Source organism: Brachionichthys hirsutus, chromosome 2, assembly GCF_040956055.1.
Source record: "Brachionichthys hirsutus isolate HB-005 chromosome 2, CSIRO-AGI_Bhir_v1, whole genome shotgun sequence".
NCBI classification, from domain to species: domain Eukaryota; kingdom Metazoa; phylum Chordata; class Actinopteri; order Lophiiformes; family Brachionichthyidae; genus Brachionichthys; species Brachionichthys hirsutus.
In genome coordinates, this window is record NC_090898.1 from 14,371,330 (window position 1) to 14,395,263 (window position 23,934).

General features: G+C 48.9%; 1 protein-coding gene across 1 annotated transcript; it reads right to left on the reverse strand.

Annotated features, from left to right (window-relative positions):
- Positions 1-899: 899 nt before the first annotated feature.
- LOC137898689 (segment polarity protein dishevelled homolog DVL-1-like) lies at positions 900-22,857 on the reverse strand. Its single transcript, XM_068742733.1, has 15 exons — positions 22,607-22,857; positions 18,900-18,969; positions 17,240-17,358; positions 15,016-15,134; positions 12,766-12,904; positions 12,113-12,206; positions 11,959-12,028; positions 11,728-11,867; positions 5,863-5,939; positions 5,483-5,550; positions 5,299-5,376; positions 5,026-5,160; positions 4,783-4,950; positions 4,467-4,688; positions 900-2,765 (listed from the first exon to the last, which is right to left on the reverse strand). The coding sequence occupies exons 1-15, from the start codon at positions 22,774-22,776 to the stop codon at positions 2,245-2,247; spliced, it is 2,190 nt and encodes a 729-aa protein (XP_068598834.1). The 5' UTR covers positions 22,777-22,857; the 3' UTR covers positions 900-2,244.
- Positions 22,858-23,934: the final 1,077 nt, after the last annotated feature.

Genomic DNA, 23,934 nt, shown 5'->3' on the forward strand with positions numbered 1-23,934 from the left:
TGAAATCTTTTTAAACTTTGGATGATTCATTTCATCCCCAGAACAAATTCACGGTGGGTTTTTTTTTTTTCTTCAGAAGTTCTTTCCTTACAGTAAACCTTTGATTTAAGAAAAATGGGGATTTTGTATTTATTTTTTGATGAAAAAAAAACTCCTCTGACGTTTTTCCAGGATGAAGCTTCTGATCCTGTGACTGTGACTGTCACCACTTAAAAACGATCAAAGACCTGCTGTGTCACCCTTAAACCGCACATTCCTGCTACCAACAGATTGATCTCATTCGGTCTGTGACATTCTAACGTGTCAGTTTCAATGACGTGCTCAGCCTACGCAACACATCCCACGGTCATCTTCAGGGTCAGCAGCCCAGTTTAACATACTGACGTGGGGAGACGTGTAACAACATTCATTCTGCTAGTGTGTGTGTGTGTGTGTGTGTGCGTGTTTATTTGCATGTAGGCTGACATCAGCCTAAACTGTCAAACTGCAGCCGCGTCATTGCGGGACTCTGCGTGGTTTACGCTGACATTGTGAAGACACGGGTCGCCGTGGGCTGCTTCTTCTGTCGTGGACTGTTCTTAAATAGCTTCTACAGGAAACGACGCCATCACTTCCTTCCTGAAAACCCTTTTAAAACGCGAACCCTTGTAGTTGTGGAGGAGTGCGCGCAGCTCCACAGCCGTGCGCACGAAAGCTTGCGGTCGGTGCGATGAGCAGAGAAGGGGGCTCCGGCGACCCACTCGGAAAGTGCTCGGAAGTTCCATCGTGGAGCGTCAGATGCAGCGTGGCTTTTTTTTTTTTTTTGTATAATTAAATATCAAACTCTAAATGGAGAATTGAATTGCGCGCTGAATGTCTCCCTCTAGTGGTCGATCTATAAAAAAAGGCAGATGTTTCAGAAACATTAACATATATTTTTATTCATATATATAATAAATTTATATGTACAATTTATTATTCTTTTGCAAAGGAACAAAATTAAAGGAGAGTTTTGATTGCAAACAGTGTTTCATACTAAAGGGAAGGGGAGACGAAATGGAAAAGTGCTGCTAAAACTAGCATCTGCGTGAGACCCCCCTCCTGTTGCTATGCTTTAGGTAGACGCAGCAGTGGGGGTGGGGGGGTTCGGATTCTGAACTCTTTTAAAAGGAGTTCAGAATCTGAAGGCCAGGATGCCACTTACAAGTTTGTAAAAATGAGAGGCCTCGGATGATAATCACAGACGGCCTTCTACATTGTCAGGCTTCGGCTTTTATCGCTCTGACTTTTATCGACGGTTCAAAGGAGACAAAGCGGCGAGTCCCGTCGTCACCCCAGTTGAGTTCACTTTCACTGTTTGCAATCCTGCCGATTGGCTAACTTGACCGTAGAGGCGTGGGACGTCAGGGGTTAATCACCGGCGGGAATAATGATGCATTCGACAAAGCGCGGCGAGGACAGTGGCGGCCGGCCATTCACGGCGATTCACAGAAAGGGTGATGTCTGATTGTCCGTCGGCAGCGAGAGACAAAACAAGACACCATCAACACAACATGATCACATAAATAACACCACAAAAATCATCCAGTGTACGGATTACTCCTGTAGAACGTCAAGCGAGAGGTAACGCCCCCCCCCCCACACACACACACCCCACCCACCAAAAATAATGGTAATACTTTAAACGTCAAACGTGTATTTCTTTTCTTTAAAGCAGTTTAGACATTCATGCAATACGCAGCCCGGCTAAACCGACGGCTGGCCAGTCGAGGAAATCCACGGATCAAGACCGAGACGGGGTTGGCATTTTAGTCGTTGGCGAGTAAGGGCCTAAAAAAAAAAAGCCGGCGGCAACGCGAACGTAGAAAAGAAATCGGTTGTTGAGGGATAAGTCGCATCGATGCAGAGCGATGCGAGTCGGGGAAATGGAGAGAGAGAGAGAAATGCTGCAGAGTGTGCTGCGGCTGTCGTTCCGGGTCTGGGGGATTGAGATCCAGGCCCAGGTCGCTTAAGGGTCTCACGGAACAGAAGAGATCCAGGTCGGCGCTCCCGAGAATGTCAGGGCGGCGGCTTTACATCGACGGCACACTGAACGGCACTCACGATTCACAAACTGTACGTCAATACGAAAGAGGGGTCTCAGCCACCGGGGGGCCCGACAGGGAGGACGCCTTCCTGTTTGTTCAGGCGTCAGAGGTATAGACAGATCGCTGGGGGGGCGGGGGGGGGGGAGGTGATCATGAAGCTCTGAAAGGCACTGTCCCGTCACATGATGTCGACAAAGAACTCGCAAGGATTCCCCATCGCGTGCTGGAAGGACTGGCGGCTGGCGGTGAGCTCGGGGGGAACGGCTGCCAGCTCTCTGCCGGGGGGGGCTCCCGGGGGTGTGCCGCTGCCGGCCGAGGGCTTGGGGGCCAATCGGGCCAGGCAGTAAGGTGGAGGCAAACCTGGGGGCCCGTATGAAGAGGCGTGACTTCGCTCGCTGTGGGCACACGAGCCGGGCCCTGGCTGCGTGAAGGGGGCGTGGCTGTAGGTGAAGGGCGGGCGGCTGTGCTGCGAGAGGGCGTGGCTCCGGTGGGAATGACTGTGACTCAGGCTGGACCGGGCGTGGCTGTGGCTGGAGATGGCGTGGCTGTGATGGCTCATTTGGCTGGCGGACCTCTCGCCGCGCCTCCCTCCGCGGACGCGGGGCTCTGATTCGCTGCATGTTGACCTCTGACCCTTCTCCTGCTGGGGGGAGCGTCTGCCTTTCCCTGCGCTGGGGTTGGATCCACTGCTTCGGCTTCCTGTTGGAGGAAAAAGAGAGAACCGATAGCATTTTTGTCTTCTTCTTCTTCTTCTTCTAAGTGCACCAAAAGGCTCCTGATTAAGTCGGTCACACCTTCAACAAAACGTCTGGTAAAGCTGAATAAAGGGCGCGGCGGCAGACGCCAGACGATCTGCGGTGCGACTAGAACTGAATCCATGCTGGTGAAGCCTTTACGGCGCTTTGTTTAAGGTGCGAGCGAGAAAGAGTCAAGGGCAAACATGATTGTCTCAAAGCTTCCCTCCTAAAGTCCCACCTTGCAACAACTAGAACCATCGGACCTGCAGACAAACACGCGGCTCATGATCGTGGAGCGCAAACGTGATACACCTGCGTCAGGAAGACACGGAACCGGCCTTTACGGGATATTACAGAACCATAAAAAGAGATTTGTGATTTGTGTAATTTGGGTTCAAAATAAGGACGTCGTCTCATATTGATGGAGGTGTACCACGCACGAGAGCAAAACACTCCACGCCCCCCACCGGCGGGAATGATGGCACAACTCCGGAGCGATCATCTTGCATCATGCACCTCCCACGCAGTACGAATGCATGAGCAGAGGAGTAGAGAAGGAGGATGTCCCGTCGGGAGAGTCACACACGGGACACACACACGGAAACGGAGACGCATGGGGACGAGCCGAGAGAACGAGAAGGCGTCCGAAAAGTCACATCGGGAGAGAGAGAGAGAGAGAGAGGGAGGAGAATAGGATCAGGTGAAAAAGATGAACGGTGAGATGGAGAGAAGGAGAGGGGGGTGATCGGGCTTACCGGCTCCCCCCGGTGTCCTGGGACTACCTCCTCCTTCAGTCTACCGTTGCCCAGCAGAAACAGAGGGAATAACAGAATTACACACACCCAACCTGCTGCGCCCTACGGCTGTGCATCTGCCCCGCGTGGTCAGAACGAGTATTACACCTGCGGTCTGATGAGCCAACTGAACACACATTACGGATAAAATGCAAAAAAAAAGATGCTCGCATGCACTCAATCACAGGCAATCAGACAAATAAATACCCACGTCCTCATGGGCAGACGGCAAAAGACACCAAACTACAAATTAAAAGCACGAAAAACAAACCGCATCGCATCCTGACCTCTGTCATCAAAGAGGGACAACCGGCTGAAGGGAATGATTTAAAATGATAAAAGAGACGTCTGGACTGTTTCCTTAAAATGTAAACAATATACAATCAATCACAGCCACTCCGGAACTGAACAACCCCCCCCCCCCCCCCCACAGAGCTCCACTCTCCCTCGGCCCAGGTAACAACCGCATGCAATCATTGGAGAACCGATGGAAACGGATGGGCTTGTGATTCCTCATCGCACGGTTGATCCAGTTCATTTCTATTTTTTCTGTACACACCCAGCACTGCAGAGCCGTCCGATGCGCGACTCAAGAGGCTCATGATTGACCTTGACAATACAGGATGTGTTTTAGAATACACACAATCAATCAATCAATCAATCAATCCTTCAAAGCACAATCCAGCATCAATTTCCTGCTCGACAGGATGAAGGCGCTAACATTAGCATTAGCGCACACTTGTTATTATAGCAATGTCACATACAGAATCAGAGTAGAGAGAATATCATGCTACACATTGTGTGATATCGATCACATTAATTAATGGGGGGTGGAGCGCCCCTGATTGGCTCTCCTTCTCAATGCTCACCCTCACTGTGCTGGCTTCCTGCGCTCCCGCTGTGGAAACTGTGGCATGGGTCTGAGTATCCCGGTGGGAAACTGGGGGGCGCGGTGGGAAAGGGAGGGTAGGGGAACGGCTGCCCGCCCAGCGGCCAGGGGTTGCTGGCGGGAGGGAGGGGCGCCAAGGCGTCCTGCTCGGAGCCGCCGCCGCCGCCGCTGGATCCCTCGTTTAAGTTGAGCGATGCCATATCTTAGTGGGGAGAAGACGGAGCCAGAGATTTAGCACAATCCCGTTCCCAAACGGCGACCTGTGGTTTCGGCCTATCGGGCAGACGCGGCTGTACTTTGGCAGAGGTCACCGAAGGTGTAATAGCACTGCTCAGAGAAGGTGATCTTGTTGACGGTGTGTCTCAGGTAGCCGTGTTTCAGTAGACTGCTGGCGTACTTCCTAGCGTCCCGCCGGTCCTTGAACCCTTCCACCCTGGAGTAGAGCCAGTCCACGACGTCGGCGCCTAACCCGGTGACGGACACACGCGTTAGCCTGCGGGCTCCACGAGACGGGACGTTTCATTTCTTGCGTTTCTCACCGATGACGGCGTTGGCGATGGTGATCTTCAGCCACATCCTGTCTCGAATCTCCAGGCTGGAGTCAGGCAGCTGCATCACCTTGACGATGGTCGCCATGTCTGTTTTGCTCGCTGACAGAGGCAAGTCGTCAAACTCTAGGATGGCAGAGGAGATCGTAAGAAAACGTTGACCGGCAGGACTTTGTATTTATTGTAATGTCGTAAGGTTATCATAATTACCACAGAATTGATGTTTCATGGTATGTGGTGGAGGAATTGGTTGGTTGACTTTACCATAGTGTGGGTAAGGTCCTGTTAAGGCGGTGGTGTGTGAAATCCAGGCCGCCGGATCGATGGGTCTCACAGGCTCTGCTGAAAAAACGCAGTTTCCAACACGGTCAAGGAAAATATGTATTGGAAAAAAAGAACATCCGACCACATCCATGCGATTACAACAAAGACGTATCGTCCGATTTACCACGAGGGATGGTGAAGTAGCTTCTCGGAGACGGGTCCCAACATTTGGCAACGGTTAGACTAATGGGACTGGAGAGGAAGCAAACGGCAAATTAAATGGAGCTGAAGAAGAACACTCATTTATTAAAAGGAAAAACCTCCAAATTTCCAAACGGAAATTCCAGATTTTTTTAAATTCAGATTGCTCTCAAAAATGTAATGGGATTTAATTTAGACCAAGACCCATCGGCGTCAAACGGCGTCAAAAGCAAATCCGTTGACCTGCTCCGATGTGGAATTAACTGGAGTCATTGACTTAAACTGCATTGAATTCTAAAATGACATTTCACTGCACCCTGCTTTCGGCGTGATGACGTTCCGAACCAGCTCAACGCTCTTTACCCAGTTTTGGAAACGATCTCTCTCAGGATCCTCACGGCGTCGTCGTTGCTCATGTTCTCAAAGTTCACGTCATTCACCTATTTGGAGGATAAAACACATTTTTACTGCCATAATTTTCGTTTATCTATTTTAGTTTTTGCATTAAGCATATTTAAATATTTATTGTTATTTGATCGTTTCAGGGTCGGAACTAATGTTCAGTAAATGTTTTCCGCACGTGCACTAATTAATGATGCACGCTAGTTAAGGAGAAGGCGAAGTAAGATCAATAAAAGTTACGTCAAGTTAAAAGTCCTCATTTCTGCCTCGAAGTAAGGGTCAGCCAGCGAGGTATGTTATTTACGTTTACATATTTATTTGTATGCAATTATTTGTACTTCATTGTATTTTATGTTGCTTTTAGTTCGACGGTGGTATCGATGGTGGTATTGATGGTGGCATTGATGGATGTAAAGAAAGAAAGTTCTACAGCCTACATTAAACCCGCTATTGCCAGCAGTAAAAAGAACTCTTTATTGACTTCTAACGGACAAGAAGAGGTGGAAGTGATAGTCGAACTCGGACCTGCATGATTCCCGGCCCCCTGGTGGCGACGTCGCGCATTGCACCAAGGACCAAGCTGCTGCAAATGTTTAATGGACACACACGTTCACCAGTTGCTTCCTCACAAAGACGTCCAGAAGCCAGACATTAAAGTTTATGTTTGGAAAGGAAAAGCAAGGAGGGAAAAACGATAAGGAACTGTGTGAAGCCTGACAACAACAGCACAACAAGGTAAGAAGGGAATTAATGCAACCAAGTTCACAAGTCAAATTAAGAGATTTGCATCAAGTAATACGTTTCAAGAAAAAAGAAGAATGTCAGAACCAAATGAAGCACAAATTGACGTAGACAATGCAGAACAAGCTGCAGAAGTAGAGCACGTGGATGAAGCCTGTTTAGAAGAAACAGTGCAAGGAGAGCAGCGCAGAAGTGAAAGGCATCGCATGCTCTCAGAAAAGGGAAAGGAATTTCACAAAGAAAAGTTACAAAAGCTCCAACGTCGTTTTGATGGCATCTATGAAAGATGGAAAGCATTAGTTAAGGTTGTTAAAAAATCTGTAATCAAGGCAGAATCAGTTGACATTCTTGTAGAACATATATATACTGTTCAGAGAGAAGTAGATGAGCTCAACGATATGTATGATGAATACAGAGCAATTGATGGACCGCCTCATGACATGCGTTCCAAGTTGGACAAGTGCACATCAATAACTAATGCTGTTTTGGAAAATGCTAAATCTCACATTAAAGGAGCAGATCAAGAGGTTATCATTTGGCCTGATGCTAGTTCTATATTTACCTCCTCAAGCTCTGTTAGTGTCTCAGTCTATAGCCCATCTAAAGTCGGTACAAATGTCTCAAATGTTTCCTCTGCCAGAAGACAAGAAGCTGCTGCAGAGTATGAAGCTACAATGGCTGTGCTGCAGATAATGACTGAACAAGAGAGACACAGAGAGAGGGTTCAGATGCTCGAAGAAGAAGAAAAACACATAACTGCAGAAAAGGAAGCTGCAGCTATGTCACAACGCCTACTAGAGGAAAAGGAGGAAATTGAGCGCAAGTTACGAAGAGAACAAGAGAAAGCAACTATGATAAAGAGAGAACAAGAGGAAAGTGCTGCAAGGAAAAAGTCAGTTGAGGATTCAAAAAGAGAAATTAAAAGACTGGAAAATCTGAAAAGGCTCAATGCAGCAAAGGCAAAACTGCAAGTTTATGATGGAGATTACTTTTCAGTAAACCATGAGCATGTCAGTGTAAAGCCGGCAGATGTAACAGAGGTCAAGAATACTGTTTTTCAGCCTTCACTGCTACCAAGAGAACCAAGCTTCACTCAAGAGAGCACAGGTGAGCTTGTAAAGGTTTTGGCAGAAGCTATATCAGCCAATAGACTACCAATACCAGAACCCTCAGTATTTAGTGGGGATCCACTTAAGTTTAAGCACTGGAAAGCATCTTTTCAGACTTTAATAGAGAGAAAGAACATTCACACAGCAGAAAAGATATTCTTCCTACAGATGTATGTAGGTGGCTCTGTTAAAGAAGCCTTAGATGGTTACTTTCTGATCGGCTCTGAAGATTCATATGAGGCAGCATGGAATATGCTCAATGAACGTTACGGTGAGCCATTTGTCATTGCTAAGGCCTTTAGAGACAAGTTACACTCCTGGCCAAAAATCACAGGAAAAGACAGTGCAGAGTTAAGAAAGTTTGCAGACTTCTTATTAAGCTGCCAATCTGCAATGCTCAACAATGAGAATCTCAACATCCTCAATGATGGAATTGAGAACCAAAGACTTACTGCTAAACTCCCAGACTGGTTAAGTAACAGATGGAACCGGAAAGCCACAGAGTATCAGCTGGAGCACAAGCAGTTCCCACGCTTCAGTCATTTTGTAACGTTCCTGTCAAAGGAGGCAAGTATTGCATGTAATCCCATTACATCGTACCAAGCCATGAGACAAAGTGACCTTGAAAAACCCAAGACAAAACCTCAACTCGCACCGATTCAATGGAGACAAGATTCAGCAAAAATCTTCACAACAAATTCTACTGAAAGAAGTACGGGTTCCTGCGTGTTTTGTAAGAAGGCAGGACACGGCTTACACAAGTGTTATAAGTTCACAGAAAAACCAGTCACTGAGAGAGTCAAGTTCATTCACAGTGAAAAACTATGTTTTGGTTGTTTACCGTAATTGCTGAACTATTATGCGCACCTGTGAAAAAGCCGCACCCACTGAATTAAAAAATATATATATTTTGTACTAAAATAAGCCGCACATATTCGTAAGCCACAAGTGCAATCAGATCCGTAACTTCGGGATAAGGATTGGCTCTAAGGGCTGGGTCGGTCGGGCTGGGGTGCGAAGCGGGGCTGGGCTCGAGCCGCGGCTGGGGGAGCAGTCGCCCCGTCGCCCTCCCCTCTCCGCCCGTCGGAGGCTGCGCGGTGCGCGCGCCCGCCTGGCGGGGTGTCCCCGTCCCCCTTGCCCCCGTGCCCCTCATCCTCCGTCCGCGGGAGCGTGGTGCGGCAGGGGTGGGGACGCACGGGAGGTCGAGGGGGTGGGTTCCTTCCCCGCTACGCGGCGCGTCCGACGCCGCGTAGCGGATGGCGGACAGGCGGCGGGGACCGGGTACGGCGGTCCGGCGGCGGCGACTCTGGACGCGCGCCGGGCGCTTCTCGCGGATCTCCCCAGCTACGCGCAAGCGGGGCTTTCCCTCCGGGCGGGCGGGCGTTAATTTTGTAACGAAAATAAATAGGCTTTAACGAAACACGGCTCGTAACGAAAGTGGGAAAATATACGTAAATTTGCCGCGTCGTTGCATAAACCGCAAGGTTCAAAATATTGGAAAAAAGTAGCGGCTTGTACACCGGGAATTACGGTAAATGGTGGACATCTCTCCAAGAACTGCAGCAAACGGATGATATGCAGCACATGCTCAAAACCTCATCCCACATGCCTGCATGAAGAAAGACAAAGACAAGAGCCAAAGAAAGAACAAGTAAGTGCAAAGAAAGAACCCACACAACAGGTAGCACAGTTACAAGACATAGTCAGTGAGAGTACATCCAATAGAGTAACTCACAAAAGCAGTAATACACAGACATCTGCAATAGTACCCGTTTATGTATCCACACAAAGTGAACCAAGCAAAGAAGTACTGGTCTACGCTCTTCTAGACACGCAGAGTGATTCATCATTCATTCTCAAAGAAGTATCAGACAATTTGGACACAACCAAAACTCAAGTGAAGCTCAAACTATCAACTATGTCGTCTAAGAAAACAACTGTACCATGTACTAAACTTGAAGCTCTGCAAGTAAGAGGACTGTTTTCCAAGAAGAAACTCACAGTGCCGGTTGTTTACACTCGTGATTTTATACCTGCTAATCGCAATCACATTCCAACTCCAGACACGGCAAGGACCTGGTCACATTTGGAGCATCTCACTGAACATATTGCTCCAGCACTGGACTGTGAAATAGGGCTCCTGTTAGGGTACAACTGCCCACAAGCTTTAATGCCAAGAGAAGTCGTATGTGGTAAAGAAAACCAGCCATATGCTCAGAAAACAGATTTAGGCTGGAGCATAATAAGTTACTGTGATTCTCGTGATACAGCCTGTGATGCGATTGGAGTAAGTCACCGCATCATTGCAAGACAAGAAATACCAAAGACTGAGGAAAGCACAAAGCTAAAGAATAAAGTTCATTACATCTGTCAGACACAAATAAAGGAAGTGACATTTCCAGATGTAATTGGAGCACAAGCAAACACATTCAGCAAGGAAATCGAAGCCTCAACTAAAGGAAAGGACATTCAACTCAAGGATAAGACGCACAAGTTGAACAACCTAAGTCCATTTGTTGATGAGCAGGGAGTACTTAGGGTGGGAGGACGTTTAACAAGGTCTACTCTTCATCCACACATCAAACACCCTGCCATTATTCCCAAGTCAAGCCATGAGAAAGTGAAATATCATGGAAGAGGAATAACTGTCGATGAGCTACGTTCCAATGGAATGTGGATCACAGGATGCAGCAGTGCAGTTGCTTCACACATCTACAAGTGCACTACCTGCAGAAAGCACAGGAGAAATACTCAAGATCAGTGGATGTCAGACTTACCAGAGGATAGAATGGAATCTACACCCCCATTCTCCTACTGTGGTATAGACTGTTTTGGACCTTTTTATGTAAAAGAGGGTAGAAAAGAAAGAGTGGAAACTAGCAAGAGGAACAGAAGTTTATCCAGGCGTGGATGGAAGAATCAGAAACGTAAAGCTGTTGCTCAGTGATTCAACCTTGGATAAGGATGGAAAAAGGACTGTCAAACCCAGTGTATCTTGACAGACCGATACACAAAACTGTGTTATTGCTAGAAGCAGAGTAAATGTTACAAATTTGAGTGTTATGTATATATGTATGTTAAAGTGAAATCACAATAGATTTGTGTTTTGGTGGGAGTTTTACTGCCATAATTTTCGTTTATCTATTTTAGTTTTTGCATTAAGCATATTTAAATATTTATTGTTATTTGATCGTTTCAGGGTCGGAACTAATGTTCAGTAAATGTTTTCCGCACGTGCACTAATTAATGATGCACGCTAGTTAAGGAGAAGGCGAAGTAAGATCAATAAAAGTTACGTCAAGTTAAAAGTCCTCATTTCTGCCTCGAAGTAAGGGTCAGCCAGCGAGGTATGTTATTTACGTTTACATATTTATTTGTATGCAATTATTTGTACTTCATTGTATTTTATGTTGCTTTTAGTTCGACGGTGGTATCGATGGTGGTATTGATGGTGGCATTGATGGATGTAAAGAAAGAAAGTTCTACAGCCTACATTAAACCCGCTATTGCCAGCAGTAAAAAGAACTCTTTATTGACTTCTAACGGACAAGAAGAGGTGGAAGTGATACACATAATTAGCGCGTCGCATCACGACTGTTACACATTTTATCCAGCATTCTGGTGACAAAAATATTACACTGAGGCTCTGCAGAGGGCTCAGATCGCGTTTGCTCGTACGATCCGAGAGCCTTTGAATCATGACACGCATCAAGAGTGTATCGTGGATGCTGGGGCGAGAGAAAAACTGTAATTAGCCACCTTGTGTTTGGTAGGGTGTGTAAGCCATAGCGATGCTTCTGCACACAGAGGGAAAGATAGCCAATAGCAGGAAGGAAAAGGAGAGGCACGCATTTACAAAAGGGCCTCCTAAATGAATGTGACGCTGAGGTGTTTAAAATCGGCCCCAGATGGAAGCATGGCCTCTCTTCAGGTCTCGTTTAGCTCGTCTGAACAAGCTGATCTAACTGCTCATCACCTGGAGGAGCATGTCTCCGGGCTCTATCCGCCCGTCAGCGGCCACAGCCCCTCCCTTCATGATGGAGCCGATGTAGATGCCGCCGTCTCCCCGGTCGTTGCTCTGACCGACAATACTGATTCCCAAAAAGTTGTACTTCTCTGTCAGGGAGAGGGAGAAGAAAAAAGGGGAATGAGCAACCACCTAATTCCACATTAAAACGTTCCCGTCTGTATCGATGGACAGGCTTACCCATGTTGAGCGTGACGGTGATGATGTTGAGGCTCATCGTGGAGTCTGTGATGCTGCTGAAGGACGAGGACTGGGGAGGCAGGAAGAGGATGGGATAAGTGAAGGAATGAGACATCAGAATGTCTCCTCGTGGGGGTGTCCATCCGCGTCTCACCCGGTCTATTTTGGCCACTTTGTGCCTCCGTCTGCGGCGTTTGTGTCGGCGCATCAGCTGTGAAGACGAACTCTGTTCCGTGGAGCTGCTGAGTCTGAAACAAAATAAAAATCAAACAGCAATCAAACTCATTTGTGGCTTTGAAAGCTGAGGTTTGTCCTGCTGTCCGGTCCTTTTCCTTTTCTTAAATCTACCATGAAACATCTAGAAGTTGCTTCTGAAACGTGCCGCTGATCGGCGCTCCTGTTAGTACAACTCGCTTCTTGGGTGTGCGGTTTAAAGGGCACGCCAGCAGCTCTGCAACAAGCCTGAAGCAATCAGCCGGTTAATCGAAAAGATTCATCAGCATCAATTTTGAGGATTTATTCATGATTCAAGAGATTTATCCAGTATAAATAGCCGACATATGCGAGATCCAGCTTCACAGATGTGGAGATGCTTCTCTCATGTCTTTGAAAATCAGATTTTTGGACTGCTGGAATGGCCAAATAAATAATGAGGAGAACGTACTTAGAATAATAACTATCTCAGGCTCACTAGATTCTTTTTAATGCATTTTAAAAACACCAGACGGATCCAGAAAGGAAGCCAAACCACCGACCCGAGTGTCTGCATAGAGGAAAAATCTGTTTTGATGTGAGGTAGTCCGTTACCTGCTGGCGTCCTCGTCTTCCTCGCTGTCGACAAACGAGCTGGACTCCAGCTCGCTGCTCATCACCGAAGCGCTGTCGTATCCCATGGCCGAGTCCCTCGCCGTGCGCTCGGATTTGGAATGGCCGTTGATGCGAGGGACTGGAGACGGGCAGAGAAAGAGAGAGCATTGGTGAGTCCGATCGCTGCGGCGTCACATCGGGATGAGCGGGAGCATCCAGGTGTAAAATATCATGGCCGTCTGAGCGCCGGCGAGGGAAGCTGACGCCTCTGGATGAAGTTGGCATGATCGCAAACACGAATCAGAGGTTGGATTTCAGCCACACCTTAAACCAGACGGGATAGACGCTAAAAAGGTACAACAAATACAGAAATACACATATGTAGAATAATAATCTACATAAATCAATTAGACCCCTCCCCCCATCCATCTCCATACATACATTGCCAGCGAGGTGGGGCTCTCTCTGGGTAGCAGCGGATTGGTCGGAAGGATCTTATAAAGCCGAGAGGGCGTGGCAGCCAGCGCATTCGCCGAGAGCAAGCAAAACATTCCAGCAATGCGGTTGATCCCATCGCTAGCTCCGCCCACAAGGTGCCTTTCTGAAAGCTGAGCCTCTGCAGGTAAAGAACCTCAATCAGCGGAGACGCATCCGCCGCCGGGATTCGCTCAAACACATTTCCTCCCACGCTCAGAGGAAAACGAACAAGCGTGCAGGTTGGCCGGCGGTCGGTGGACGGCCTCCAGCCACCGGCCGGCTGCTGACAGGCTTCACAGATTCTCTACTATGGAGGAGGCGAAACAGGGAAAACCAGGAAAACTACTGAAGACAAGGAGAGAAGAGTATGGAGTATAACAACAATCCATCCGGATCTTTAAGTATCAGTTAACACCTAAACCGGCAATGCTTTAACAACAGCTCTCCCTCCTATTACCACTAAATGCCTAGAATATAAAAACGCATGCATTAATCGGATTCACGACAAAATCAAACCACAATTTAAAAGCAAACAGCGAGAACTCGCTCTCACCGAAGCGGACCGTGTGGCTTCATCCAAAGCTCAGATGGACTGAGAGTCGGGAGGAAGTGCTCCCTCCTCCCTCCTTCCTGTGGCATGCAACTCTAGAACCACCGCTAATCTGTTCCTGGCCAATCAGGCGACAGACTCAGCATGGGATCTGAGATGATGTGCAGCCGCCACCCGCCGCTGCCTCAGGTGAAAACGCCATCGGGTTATAGAAAGCCCAGGTGCACAGTTTCACCGGCTTTGGGCTTAGCCGTGTCTTCTCACAACGTACGGTGCGAATGGAAGAGCATCAGAGTCACGTCTTACAGCAACTCACATCCCATAACTCCTGGTCAGCCTCCTAAACGGTTCATCCATTCATTCCCAAACGGTCCGGGGCCGACAGGAAAGAGGACGGGATACGTTTCCCCACGCAGCCCAACGCTCTAAAGCAGCAGCCGGCATTCACACGGAGACAAAATCACTCGGAGCGCATGGATAAGGTGACGGGGGGGGGGAATTCCTGCTGCTGCTGATGCTGCAGGCTGTAGGGGAAAGGGGCGGAGCTAATGGATCCTTTATGCGCTTTCCTTACATCCACGCATGACCGACGCATACAACTACCCCGATGGCTTCCCTTAATCAGAGCTAACAGGAAGCAGAAGGTTAGCAACGCCAAGCCCGCACGCCTTTCTGAAGTCGGTAAAACGCACGTTTTCATGCATTCTAATGGTTCTAAATCCTATCCATTTATTTTCCAGGCATGAAAGCAGAAGGTTCTTTCAATAATAGCTGCATAAGACTTTCCTCTGATGTTCTCTCAGAAACACCAGCCTCTTCTGACAGGGTGTAATCACCGAGGAAGTGTGACTACGAAGTGGAAAACAGCCTCTGACCATGAACCTGAGCCGCACGCAGGGAATAGAAGACGGACAATTACTGGGAACGCCGGCGAATTCCAGAAGCCTTGCTTCACTTCTTCAATTATGTCTTCACTCTTCCAGGAATTCGGATTTCTACGTCGCTCTCATGTCACTTCAACTCAACACGCACCACGTGAACCCTGGGGGCCTTTTCTCGTGTGTGTGTGTGTGTGTGTGTGTGTGTGCGTGTGTGTGTGTTTGAAGGTTAAGAGTGAAGTAAGAGGCACTGAGATGTGAAAACTTCAAGATGACAGGATAATTGCACATTCAGGTTCCATCAGTCCCCGGGCCGATGATGAGGATGATGATGATGATACTCACGCTCGGTTTCTCGGGCTCTCCTCCTCGCCCTCTCCCTCTCTCGTTCCCTGCGGTGGCTCAGGAGCGATTCCGTGCCCGTCTCCGTGTCCAGGCCGTCCCGGCTGCTCACCGCATTGGCGCTGCAACACCCGGGGTGGAAAACTCTAGTCAGATCCTTCATGATATGCAAAACACACGCTCTCCGTCTCTCGGAAGGAGTATTTGAAATGAATTCTCCATTCAGCCGGCGACCAACGACCACGACACCCCCCCGCTACGATTTACTTCTGTCTGTTAGGATGTCTGTTTGCCTGCCGTTCAGCCTGAGGGGAATATGCCACTCATATTAGGACTCTGTGTCATTAATGACCCCGAGATGGAGCTGCTCCGGACAACGCCGGCATTAATGAGACCTACTGAAAGGCCAGATGGTGCCCGGAGTGTGATTGAGAGAGACGGAAGCAGGGATGAGGTAGATCAGGTGTGGGCCGAGCAATGAGCCGGCCGGCACGCCTGCATTCTAGGGGTTCAGGGAGGCGCTGGCCTGGAGGGCAAACTGAGAGCCTGTCACAGGCATGGAGACGCTGCGGCCTCAGACTCCAGGGGTTAAGAGACTTTCGCCTCCAACGGGCCCCTGAGAAACCCGACGCTGGTGAGAACCCCGGCCCCCCCTCAGTCCTGCATAAATAGTTGCACAGAGCAAAGTAAACCGCAAATCTCCTCCTGCAGCGGTTCAAAAAGAATGTTCTCACACGCGTCGGTGGCAAAGTGAGGATGATCGATGCAAATAAAAAACAGGCGGGACAAAAAAGGATGACACGTCTGCCGTGTTCGCTGCGCGGGACGAGGCGCTCGATGAGGCGTGAGCACCTGGGGGGGGGGGGGCGGACTTCACCGGCGCCGGTCAGCGCACGTGTGTGAGCGTCACTGAAGATGCGCACCATGGATGCATTTCTGCAGGTAATGATTGGGAAGCTGCACGATGATTGATGCTGGCGGTGCCCCCCCCACCCCCCCCCCCCGTCAGGATGGTGATCTGCCGGGCAGGGGGTCCACCGATCCACGAGGAGACCTTTTTAAGCCACTGAGGCTGCAGCTGTGAACAAATTCCCCTTTCAACCCCCCCTACACCTCACCCCCTCCTCTGTCCTGCCAATCTCCATCCCCCCCGCCCTCTCGGGAAATGGAAATGAGCACTTTGAATGTCTGTTAATCCGGATTAGAAGGCAGAGGCACATCAGTTGCATCCATTCTCTGCCCGAAACGCCTTTTCTGCGAGATCATCAAATACGACCGTTCATGCTGGCAAACGCGTGAGACGCATGAATAAAGAACAAAGAGGAATAAAGCACAAAGAGGAATAATATTCTGGCTATTTACAGACACAGAAAAACGGTGGAAGAAGGGATTCATTTCAGAACGAGAGGAGGGTCGCTACGGGGACATCAACGCGCTGGGTTAGAGAGAGAGAGAGAGAGCGAGGAAGGCCTGCCTGTCACGTATAAGGAGGGAGAAAGGGAGAGTGATGGGGGGGGGCAGGGGAAATGAGAAGGCTTGTCTCTCCACAAGGTGGCGGCAGTTCTGGTGAAAAATGGCCGGCGACAATAAAACCATCAGGCCAGCTGACAGCCAAACAGTCGAGCAGCCAATAGAGGGCAAACGGGAAGAAGACAGATTGCATGCTCTGAATATAGAGCCTCAGCCATGCCGCTCCAGCTCTCTAATAGAAGCCCCCCCCCCCCCCCTTAGCTATATTTAGTCGGGGACTTTTTCCCTGCAAATGCACTACTACACTCTAATCTGTCGATCTGAAATCAAAGTCCCGGCTCGGGGCGCAATCATCCCTCCACAGTAACGTATTTTTGAGCCACATGCGGCGTTAATAAACAAGTAACGGACGAGCAACCGGATACGTGCCAGGATTTTCCTGCAGATGCGTGCGGCGTGGAGGCTATTTCAAGAAGCAGCGGCACGGGCGGCGTTCCCACCGTGTTTACGTAGGAGTGGACGAGCTGCGTCGCTCTCCGGTCGGGTGGGTGGGAGGCAACGGACGCCACGAGTGGGAAGAATACCGACAGCCATGCATGATCCCACAGTCCGACTTTAACACGGACTTCATTCCCTCATTCGGACCACCCACACACACACCTTCTACATGCTGATGAAGTAAAAAGGTCACCCAGTACGCAGGGCCGCGTCTTCCTGCACGCCTCACATGTGTGACGGGCAGGAATGAAACACTCACTGGAAGGAGGGGGGCCGCGAGTCTCCGATGCCTCCTGTTCTCTCAAGAGGAGGGGGGAGCTCTGGGTGGCTCTCCGTGCACTGGGACCCGTCGGAGTGGGCGCTCTCCGCCAGGACCAGCTGGGGGGGGAGAGAGGGACGTGAGTGAAATCGACAAACGCCCGTCTGCAGCTCTGACAGACACACAAACAAGAATAAATATTTTGTTGAGGGACACAGGCCCCATTGCGAGGACGGAGAAGATCAAAACACACACACACACACACAGAGCAATGTTGGCACTCCCTAATAACAAAAAAAGCCACAAGATAAGATGCTGCAAAGCTTGAGAAGCACAGCCAGACGAGCAGCTTTTGATGACAAATAAAGGTTTTCTTCTTCTTCTTCTTCCTCAGTCTGTCATTAGAGACGACGAACAAACACTCTTAGATGAGAATTCAACCTGGCAGCATGAATAAACGCATGGAACACGATTCCTCTTGTGCGGCGTGCAGTTTCAGGGATGCATCGATCTGACCGTCTCTCTGTCCACACCAACTCCCGATCCAATCAGGCTCAGAGAAAAAAATTGATTGATCGTACCCTTAGAGCTCCATTTGTCCCAACTTTAAGCCCTGCTAATGCCAGAAACAACAGCAGGAGATAAAAATGAACTTAAATCCATGAGGATTTATTGTTAAAAGGCTTTCAAACAATTTGTTTTTGAACATATAAAAATAGCAGATAAATAGACGGCATTCAAACCTCTGCCAACAGTCCCATGACCCTCATAATACGACTCCCCCAGCATGGAATAAAGTCCCAACTAGTTGGAATTGCACCGCTGCCGTTAGTCGTTTCATAGTTATCATAGAAAATCAATTTGCCACAGTGAATTAAACAAAATGCACAAAATGTGACAACGGAACTGAATCAGCTACAATCTGGTCTTTGTTGCACGTCTGGAGCGTTCCAACTATCAATTCAAAAACCAATCTGGAATATTACGTGGAACCGGATCAGACTTGAAGATCTATGTAGGAGATCTCAGGAGGTAAAAAAAAAAATCCTATTTTGAGTCATTTTGCAGGAAATCAAACAGATAAACACTGCTGCTTGTTCAGCAAAACATCTGTAATCGGTGGTAAATAAAATGTGGCGATCCCCTAAATAGGCCGAGTGTTCGTGCGGCGTGACAAAGTGAGACCGCTTTGGAATCACAGCCCGACGCCGTTAGTATCGACGCTCCTTCAGTGGCGGCCCTTAAAACAACTTAATGGTCACTGCTGAGCGCTCGATCCCGACCTCTGACTTCCCCGAGGAGGAATCAAGGGCAACACATTTCCCTGCAGAGATCAGTAAAGCTGAACATTTATACTGGGAGTGAGATTGATTAAGCCGGAACTGTAACCCGTGTCCTTTACGAGCATCAGCGATCGAGACATAAACGTGACGGGCCGACTGGATTAAAGATGTTTTATTGTCCTCGGGGGGGGGGGGGGCGGCGGCCCCGTTTATCACTCCCTAATTAGAAATCGTTTCCCGTCGTAACAGTCGGACCGACTCACCACTGCGAAGTTTAATATCTAATGGCGTCGCTCACGCAAACACGACGGAGCAGAACAGCGGGGTCGAGGCCAGGCGTGTCTTTACGTGCACGCCGCTGCGTCCGTCTCACTTACCCAGGACACGACTCTCCCGTTGAAGCAGGGCAGCTTGGCGTTGTCATCGGAAATCTCCTCCTTAACGACCCTGGGGAGGGAGAAAACAGAGCCGGTGCAGTTAAATGAGCAGCGGAAGGTCAGGATGAAGCGTAGCAGGAAAACCACCGAGTGTCCGGTAATACTGAACCACAGGAGGAGACGTCAGGAACGTCACGTGCAACAATGTGATCCGGGACGCTTAGCCCGGCACGGACGGGCAATGAATCAGACGTGCATGTCTCCAGGTAGGTAGGGAGGGAGGATGGATAGGAAGCTCCTCCGTGTGTCGGAGCGTAGAGTTTCTTTTTCCTCCCTCAATCTGGTCACCTCTGGCTGTAAAGATACCTCCCGGTTCTCTTTTAGCCGGGCCGGGAGACCGTTCGGCACCGGCCAGGCTCACGGTGCACGCACCAATCCGTTAGCAGCAGGCCTGCAGCCGATGAGCCAAACGCCCCCGTACATTAGATTTGACATGTCTGTGTATCTTTGCAGAGGATTTTCCCAGAATGGGCAGAGTCGCACATATCGGATACTTTGAGATCTCACATCAGCGTCTCGGTTTTGTTTTTTTTACGCTGGGGTGTCTTTTTCTCTTTTTGTGTGGCAGAACGTTCGTTTTTTGCACGCTGCTGCTGCGGGAATGCAGATAGCCTAGCCTTGTGGCTGCTGTGGGTCGGCTACACCTCGGGGAGGAAGAGGGGGAGGAAGAGGGAGGGAAGCTAGGGAGGACTCTGCCGGATGCTTGTTTGCATCCTCTCTCTTCTGGCCGGTCATCCAGCAGTAAGATGACCTATGAGGACGTGGGAGTGGGAGTGGCGCATACAGCGGCTACAACGTCACGGCTTCTTCTTTTAAATGTGTGACGTGAATGAGGCTGCATTTTCCACTATTTGGATTTATTATTTTTTTAAAGAACTGGCATGCAATAAAAATCCCTTAAACACACGTCTGTCTGTTATGAGAAGTGAAAACCGAAGAAACCAGGAAACGGTTCCAAACATAACAGATGACCTCCTCGACATGTGGCGAAACACGCATGGCCTGCATCCTGTTCATGCAGCTTCCATCTGATATCAGGAGCAAGTATTCACCCTGAATACTTAACAGGCACTCGTACCGACTGTGTGCTCCCCTTTAGAGAAGCGGCTGTCTGGTGGGGGGGGGGGGGGGGGGGCGGCGGCGCGGTCACAGATCGGGCGTCTCTGAGAAGACAGCTTAAATAGATCTCAACAGATTTCCGGGGATAATGACGTGAGATATACGCTGGCGATCGCTGAATATTCCATCGCGCAGGGGAGGATTAGATGTGTTTGTTTGTGCTTTGAGAAATTGGGGGGGGGGGGGGGTTACAACCTCAACCAGGAACTGGGAGGTACAATGAGCCAGCCATCCGAGGATTTTTGGTAGGGTGATGCTAATGATCCTGTAAAGAGCGAGGAAAATATTCGCAGTGGAATAAAAGTGCGACGCGGAGCTCTGGAAGCAGCCGGATCCAAACGGAGCCGACATGAAAGCTGTTGTTATACGGTCCCTATCACAATAACATCGCTGCTGTTAATTCTAGGAGGCCGTGGGGGCGTTAGGCAGGAGTGAATTTGTGCAGAAAGCTGCAGATTTCTTGTCCTGCAGGGACTCGGCATCACTTCTCCAGCAGAAGAAAGATTCCCCCCCCCCCCCCCTGTCTTCTAAAGGCAACAAAAAGGCCGCTTCAGCTCGGCGGCTTTTCCTCGGCTCCAGAGCGACTCTGCGACCGGCATCATAGCGAGGTCTTGGCGCCCTCAGAGCCAGTGGCGATGACAAAGTGGGCCGCTTCGAAAGCACAGAGCGTTCGGTTCCCCGTTTGGTTCCCTGTCTTATAAATAATGATGAATGAATGAATGAATATCACGCAGACGGAGCGCATCAACCGATGCATGGACTCGGTCGCATGAATGGAAACGCCATCGTGTTCCATGCGCGTTGGGAGAAAAACGATGATCTCAATCAGGAGGCCATTCCTTAAAGACGAATTCTGGACGGCAAAATCCCTTCAGAAAATGGCTGTTTTTTGGGCCCGGGGGGGGGGGGGGTTGCACAGCAGGGGGGTCTACTACTGAGGACCTCGCACTGGCTCCTCATTTACATTTCAAACAGCGTCTATAGCTGCGAGGGATTTGATGTTTTCCCCTCTCTGCTCAGCAGTCCGATTCCTCCCGAGCTAATTCTCCAGCAGCCAGCATGGCGACCACAAAGCGACGCCATCCCTTTGACTGGGTTCTCTTCCATACGGTGCCAGTGCCATACGGCACACACACACACACACCCTTAACCCAAAGGCCGGATGCTGACGCAGATGCCATTACCATCTGCAGATAGCAGCTCTATTTATTTATTTGTAATGCTTTTCTGATTTTCACGCGAGAGCCAGTTCAGGAACGCACAGCAATGTTTCAATGTGCAGAAAACAAACACGCTCTGTTTGTTTCTATAATCTGCTTGCCAATCACCGGAGGCCCAACGAGTGGCGCCCGGGCCTGACGTGCAGCAGAGGCAGGAAGCCGGGGGGGGCTGGGGACAAAGCGGCACACCGAGCCGGCCCTGCCACCAGGAAGAGGCGGCTTCCTCCACAAGGTCAGCCTCCGAGTGGAAATGCATGACGTCGGGGTCTGCAGACAGACGCCGCTTCCCTCCGAATTCCCTTCAGTCGGCGTTTTCCCGGCCGCAGCGCTGGATATTAGTGGGTCTGACTGTGTGTGTGAGAATCAGAACCTCAGAGGAGGCCCGGTTCTGGAGAGAGATCTGAAGACCTTCTCAGACCTTTACAAATCAGGACAGAATTTAAAAAAAAAAAAAAAGAAAGGAGAAAAAAGGAGGAGGAAATATTAGACATAAAGTGACGCATCCGGCGAATTGAGGAAGTTCTTTCATCCACTTTCATTTTCACATAAAAAATAAGACAATGAGTTACAGCAAAGATCATTTCTACCCACATTTAATTCTCTCTTTCGTGTGAAAAATATTTTGTTCAACAGCATAAATCATCATAAGAGCTGAAAAACATGGCAGCAGGGTGAATATTTCAGGGTCCATTGATCTATTTGATGACAATAAATGACGTTATTGTATTTTGAACCTGACCAACATATAGCCTTTGGACAATGTGATGAATCGATTAGGAAATATGTATAATAGTAGCGTAACAGGAGATAATAAACTTTATTGGATCCATTTGACAGGTTGTTGTTGTTGTTGTTGTTTTGACCCAACCCAATAATCTGTCTAATAATAATAACTGGCTTCCACTGATCTAATCCATTTTAAATAAAGTTTCTAGTGAAAATGCTCCATATTGACAATCACATGCTTCCTTATGAAACGCTTTGTCAACACGGATCTCATATTTACTGATGCATCGTGAGGCTAATAAGAGGAGCAGGAGGGGTGGGGGGGTCTGGCTGTGAACACAACGCGCAGCGCTGCGTCGTTAAAGCTCCGGACAGATCTGGTATCACTTCAAACACTCACGCGTCTCCGCTGCGCACAGGACACCCTGTAATAATGCGCAGGTGCCAGGCGCGTGGAAACACAGACGTTTGCGCTTGTGTAGTTTCCACGCGTGGAACCGCGTTAGTTCCAGCTCGGCGGATCGCGGCCCGGTAATCAGCTTCTTGCGTATAATCCAGACGAGCAGGCTAATAATCACTCACCCGAAATCCTGGTCCATCGATTTGAAGAAGAATTTGTAGCTGCTGACCGGCCGGTTGTTGAGGACATTTTTAAAATCCGCTAAGGTGACTCTCTCGGGAGGAACGGACAGCTTGACCAGATAAGGAGTCTCCTCCTCGTCGATGTGATAAATGATTTTAGTCTCCGCCATGAGCGTGAGGGGAGGACAATCATTGGCACGGGAAAGGACCGAGGGTTCGACAGGCCTGCTACGTTACCAGCGGCCCCCCACCCGACCCCCCCGCAGCATAACACAGCAGCAGCTCCCTAGTACGCAACCCCGACGGTGGTAAACACGGATCCGTGCGTTGGAGAGACGCACCGATAATCCACGCATAATCGCGTTCAGAGCGCTGCGCGCGTCGCTACGGTGGCTCTCCGGGCGCTGAAGCAGGAAGGGACGGTCCACATCCCCGCGATATGGGTCGGGAATATTTCGATTTGGTTCACAGGCTCATCGCTGAGACGGTGCTGTCATCTAGCGGCGCGTCTGGGCTGTGCGCAACCGCGCAGGTCCGTTTTACGCAGCGCTGCGTGGGGCGCAACGCGGGACAAAGGGAGCGTGGGCTGACCGGATTCTAGTGGGCCCTTCTGACGAAACGAGCAATCCAAAATCGGTTGTTTAATCCCGGTTCAATTCGTTGAAAAATACAAGTTTGAAAGAACAGAAATATTTGGAAAAAATTGTGATCTTTTTTTCTTTTTTAAAAAACTGAAATATGTCCGGATAGGTGTTAAAAACAAAGAGGAAAAATATTCTATAAAACTTGTTAAGTTAAAACAGTTAAAAATCAAAAAAAACAAAGCCACGCTAAAAATGTAACAGAAAATTATTCTAAGGAAAATAACATAAATCAATAAATGAACACATATTATTATTGTCAGTATCAAATTAAATAGTACATAAAATTGCAATTGCTTTATTATTATTTCTTGCTTTATTATTATAGGATGCAGCAGTTCATTGTTTGTTGCCATTTGAAATGCAACTTTAGACCAAAAAAAATAAAAGAAATAAAGCAGCAAACCCTCAAAGAAGCATTTAAAATGATCCACTCAGTCCAAAAACATCTGATCATATCTCATCTCGCCGCCTCACACATCCAAACCTTCCGACTCCGGAGGACACTGATATTAAAACGGATTACAGTTCCCTGATCGGACATCGGTGGGTTTATGGATAAAACATCTGGAGCAGATAGTGACCGATGAGTCTGTGTCCACTGTGGTGATTCTTTAATAATAAAATCCTTTTCATAGAAGAGATGACATCAGAGTGAGCAAGAGGGGTAAAAAAAAGTGTTATGGT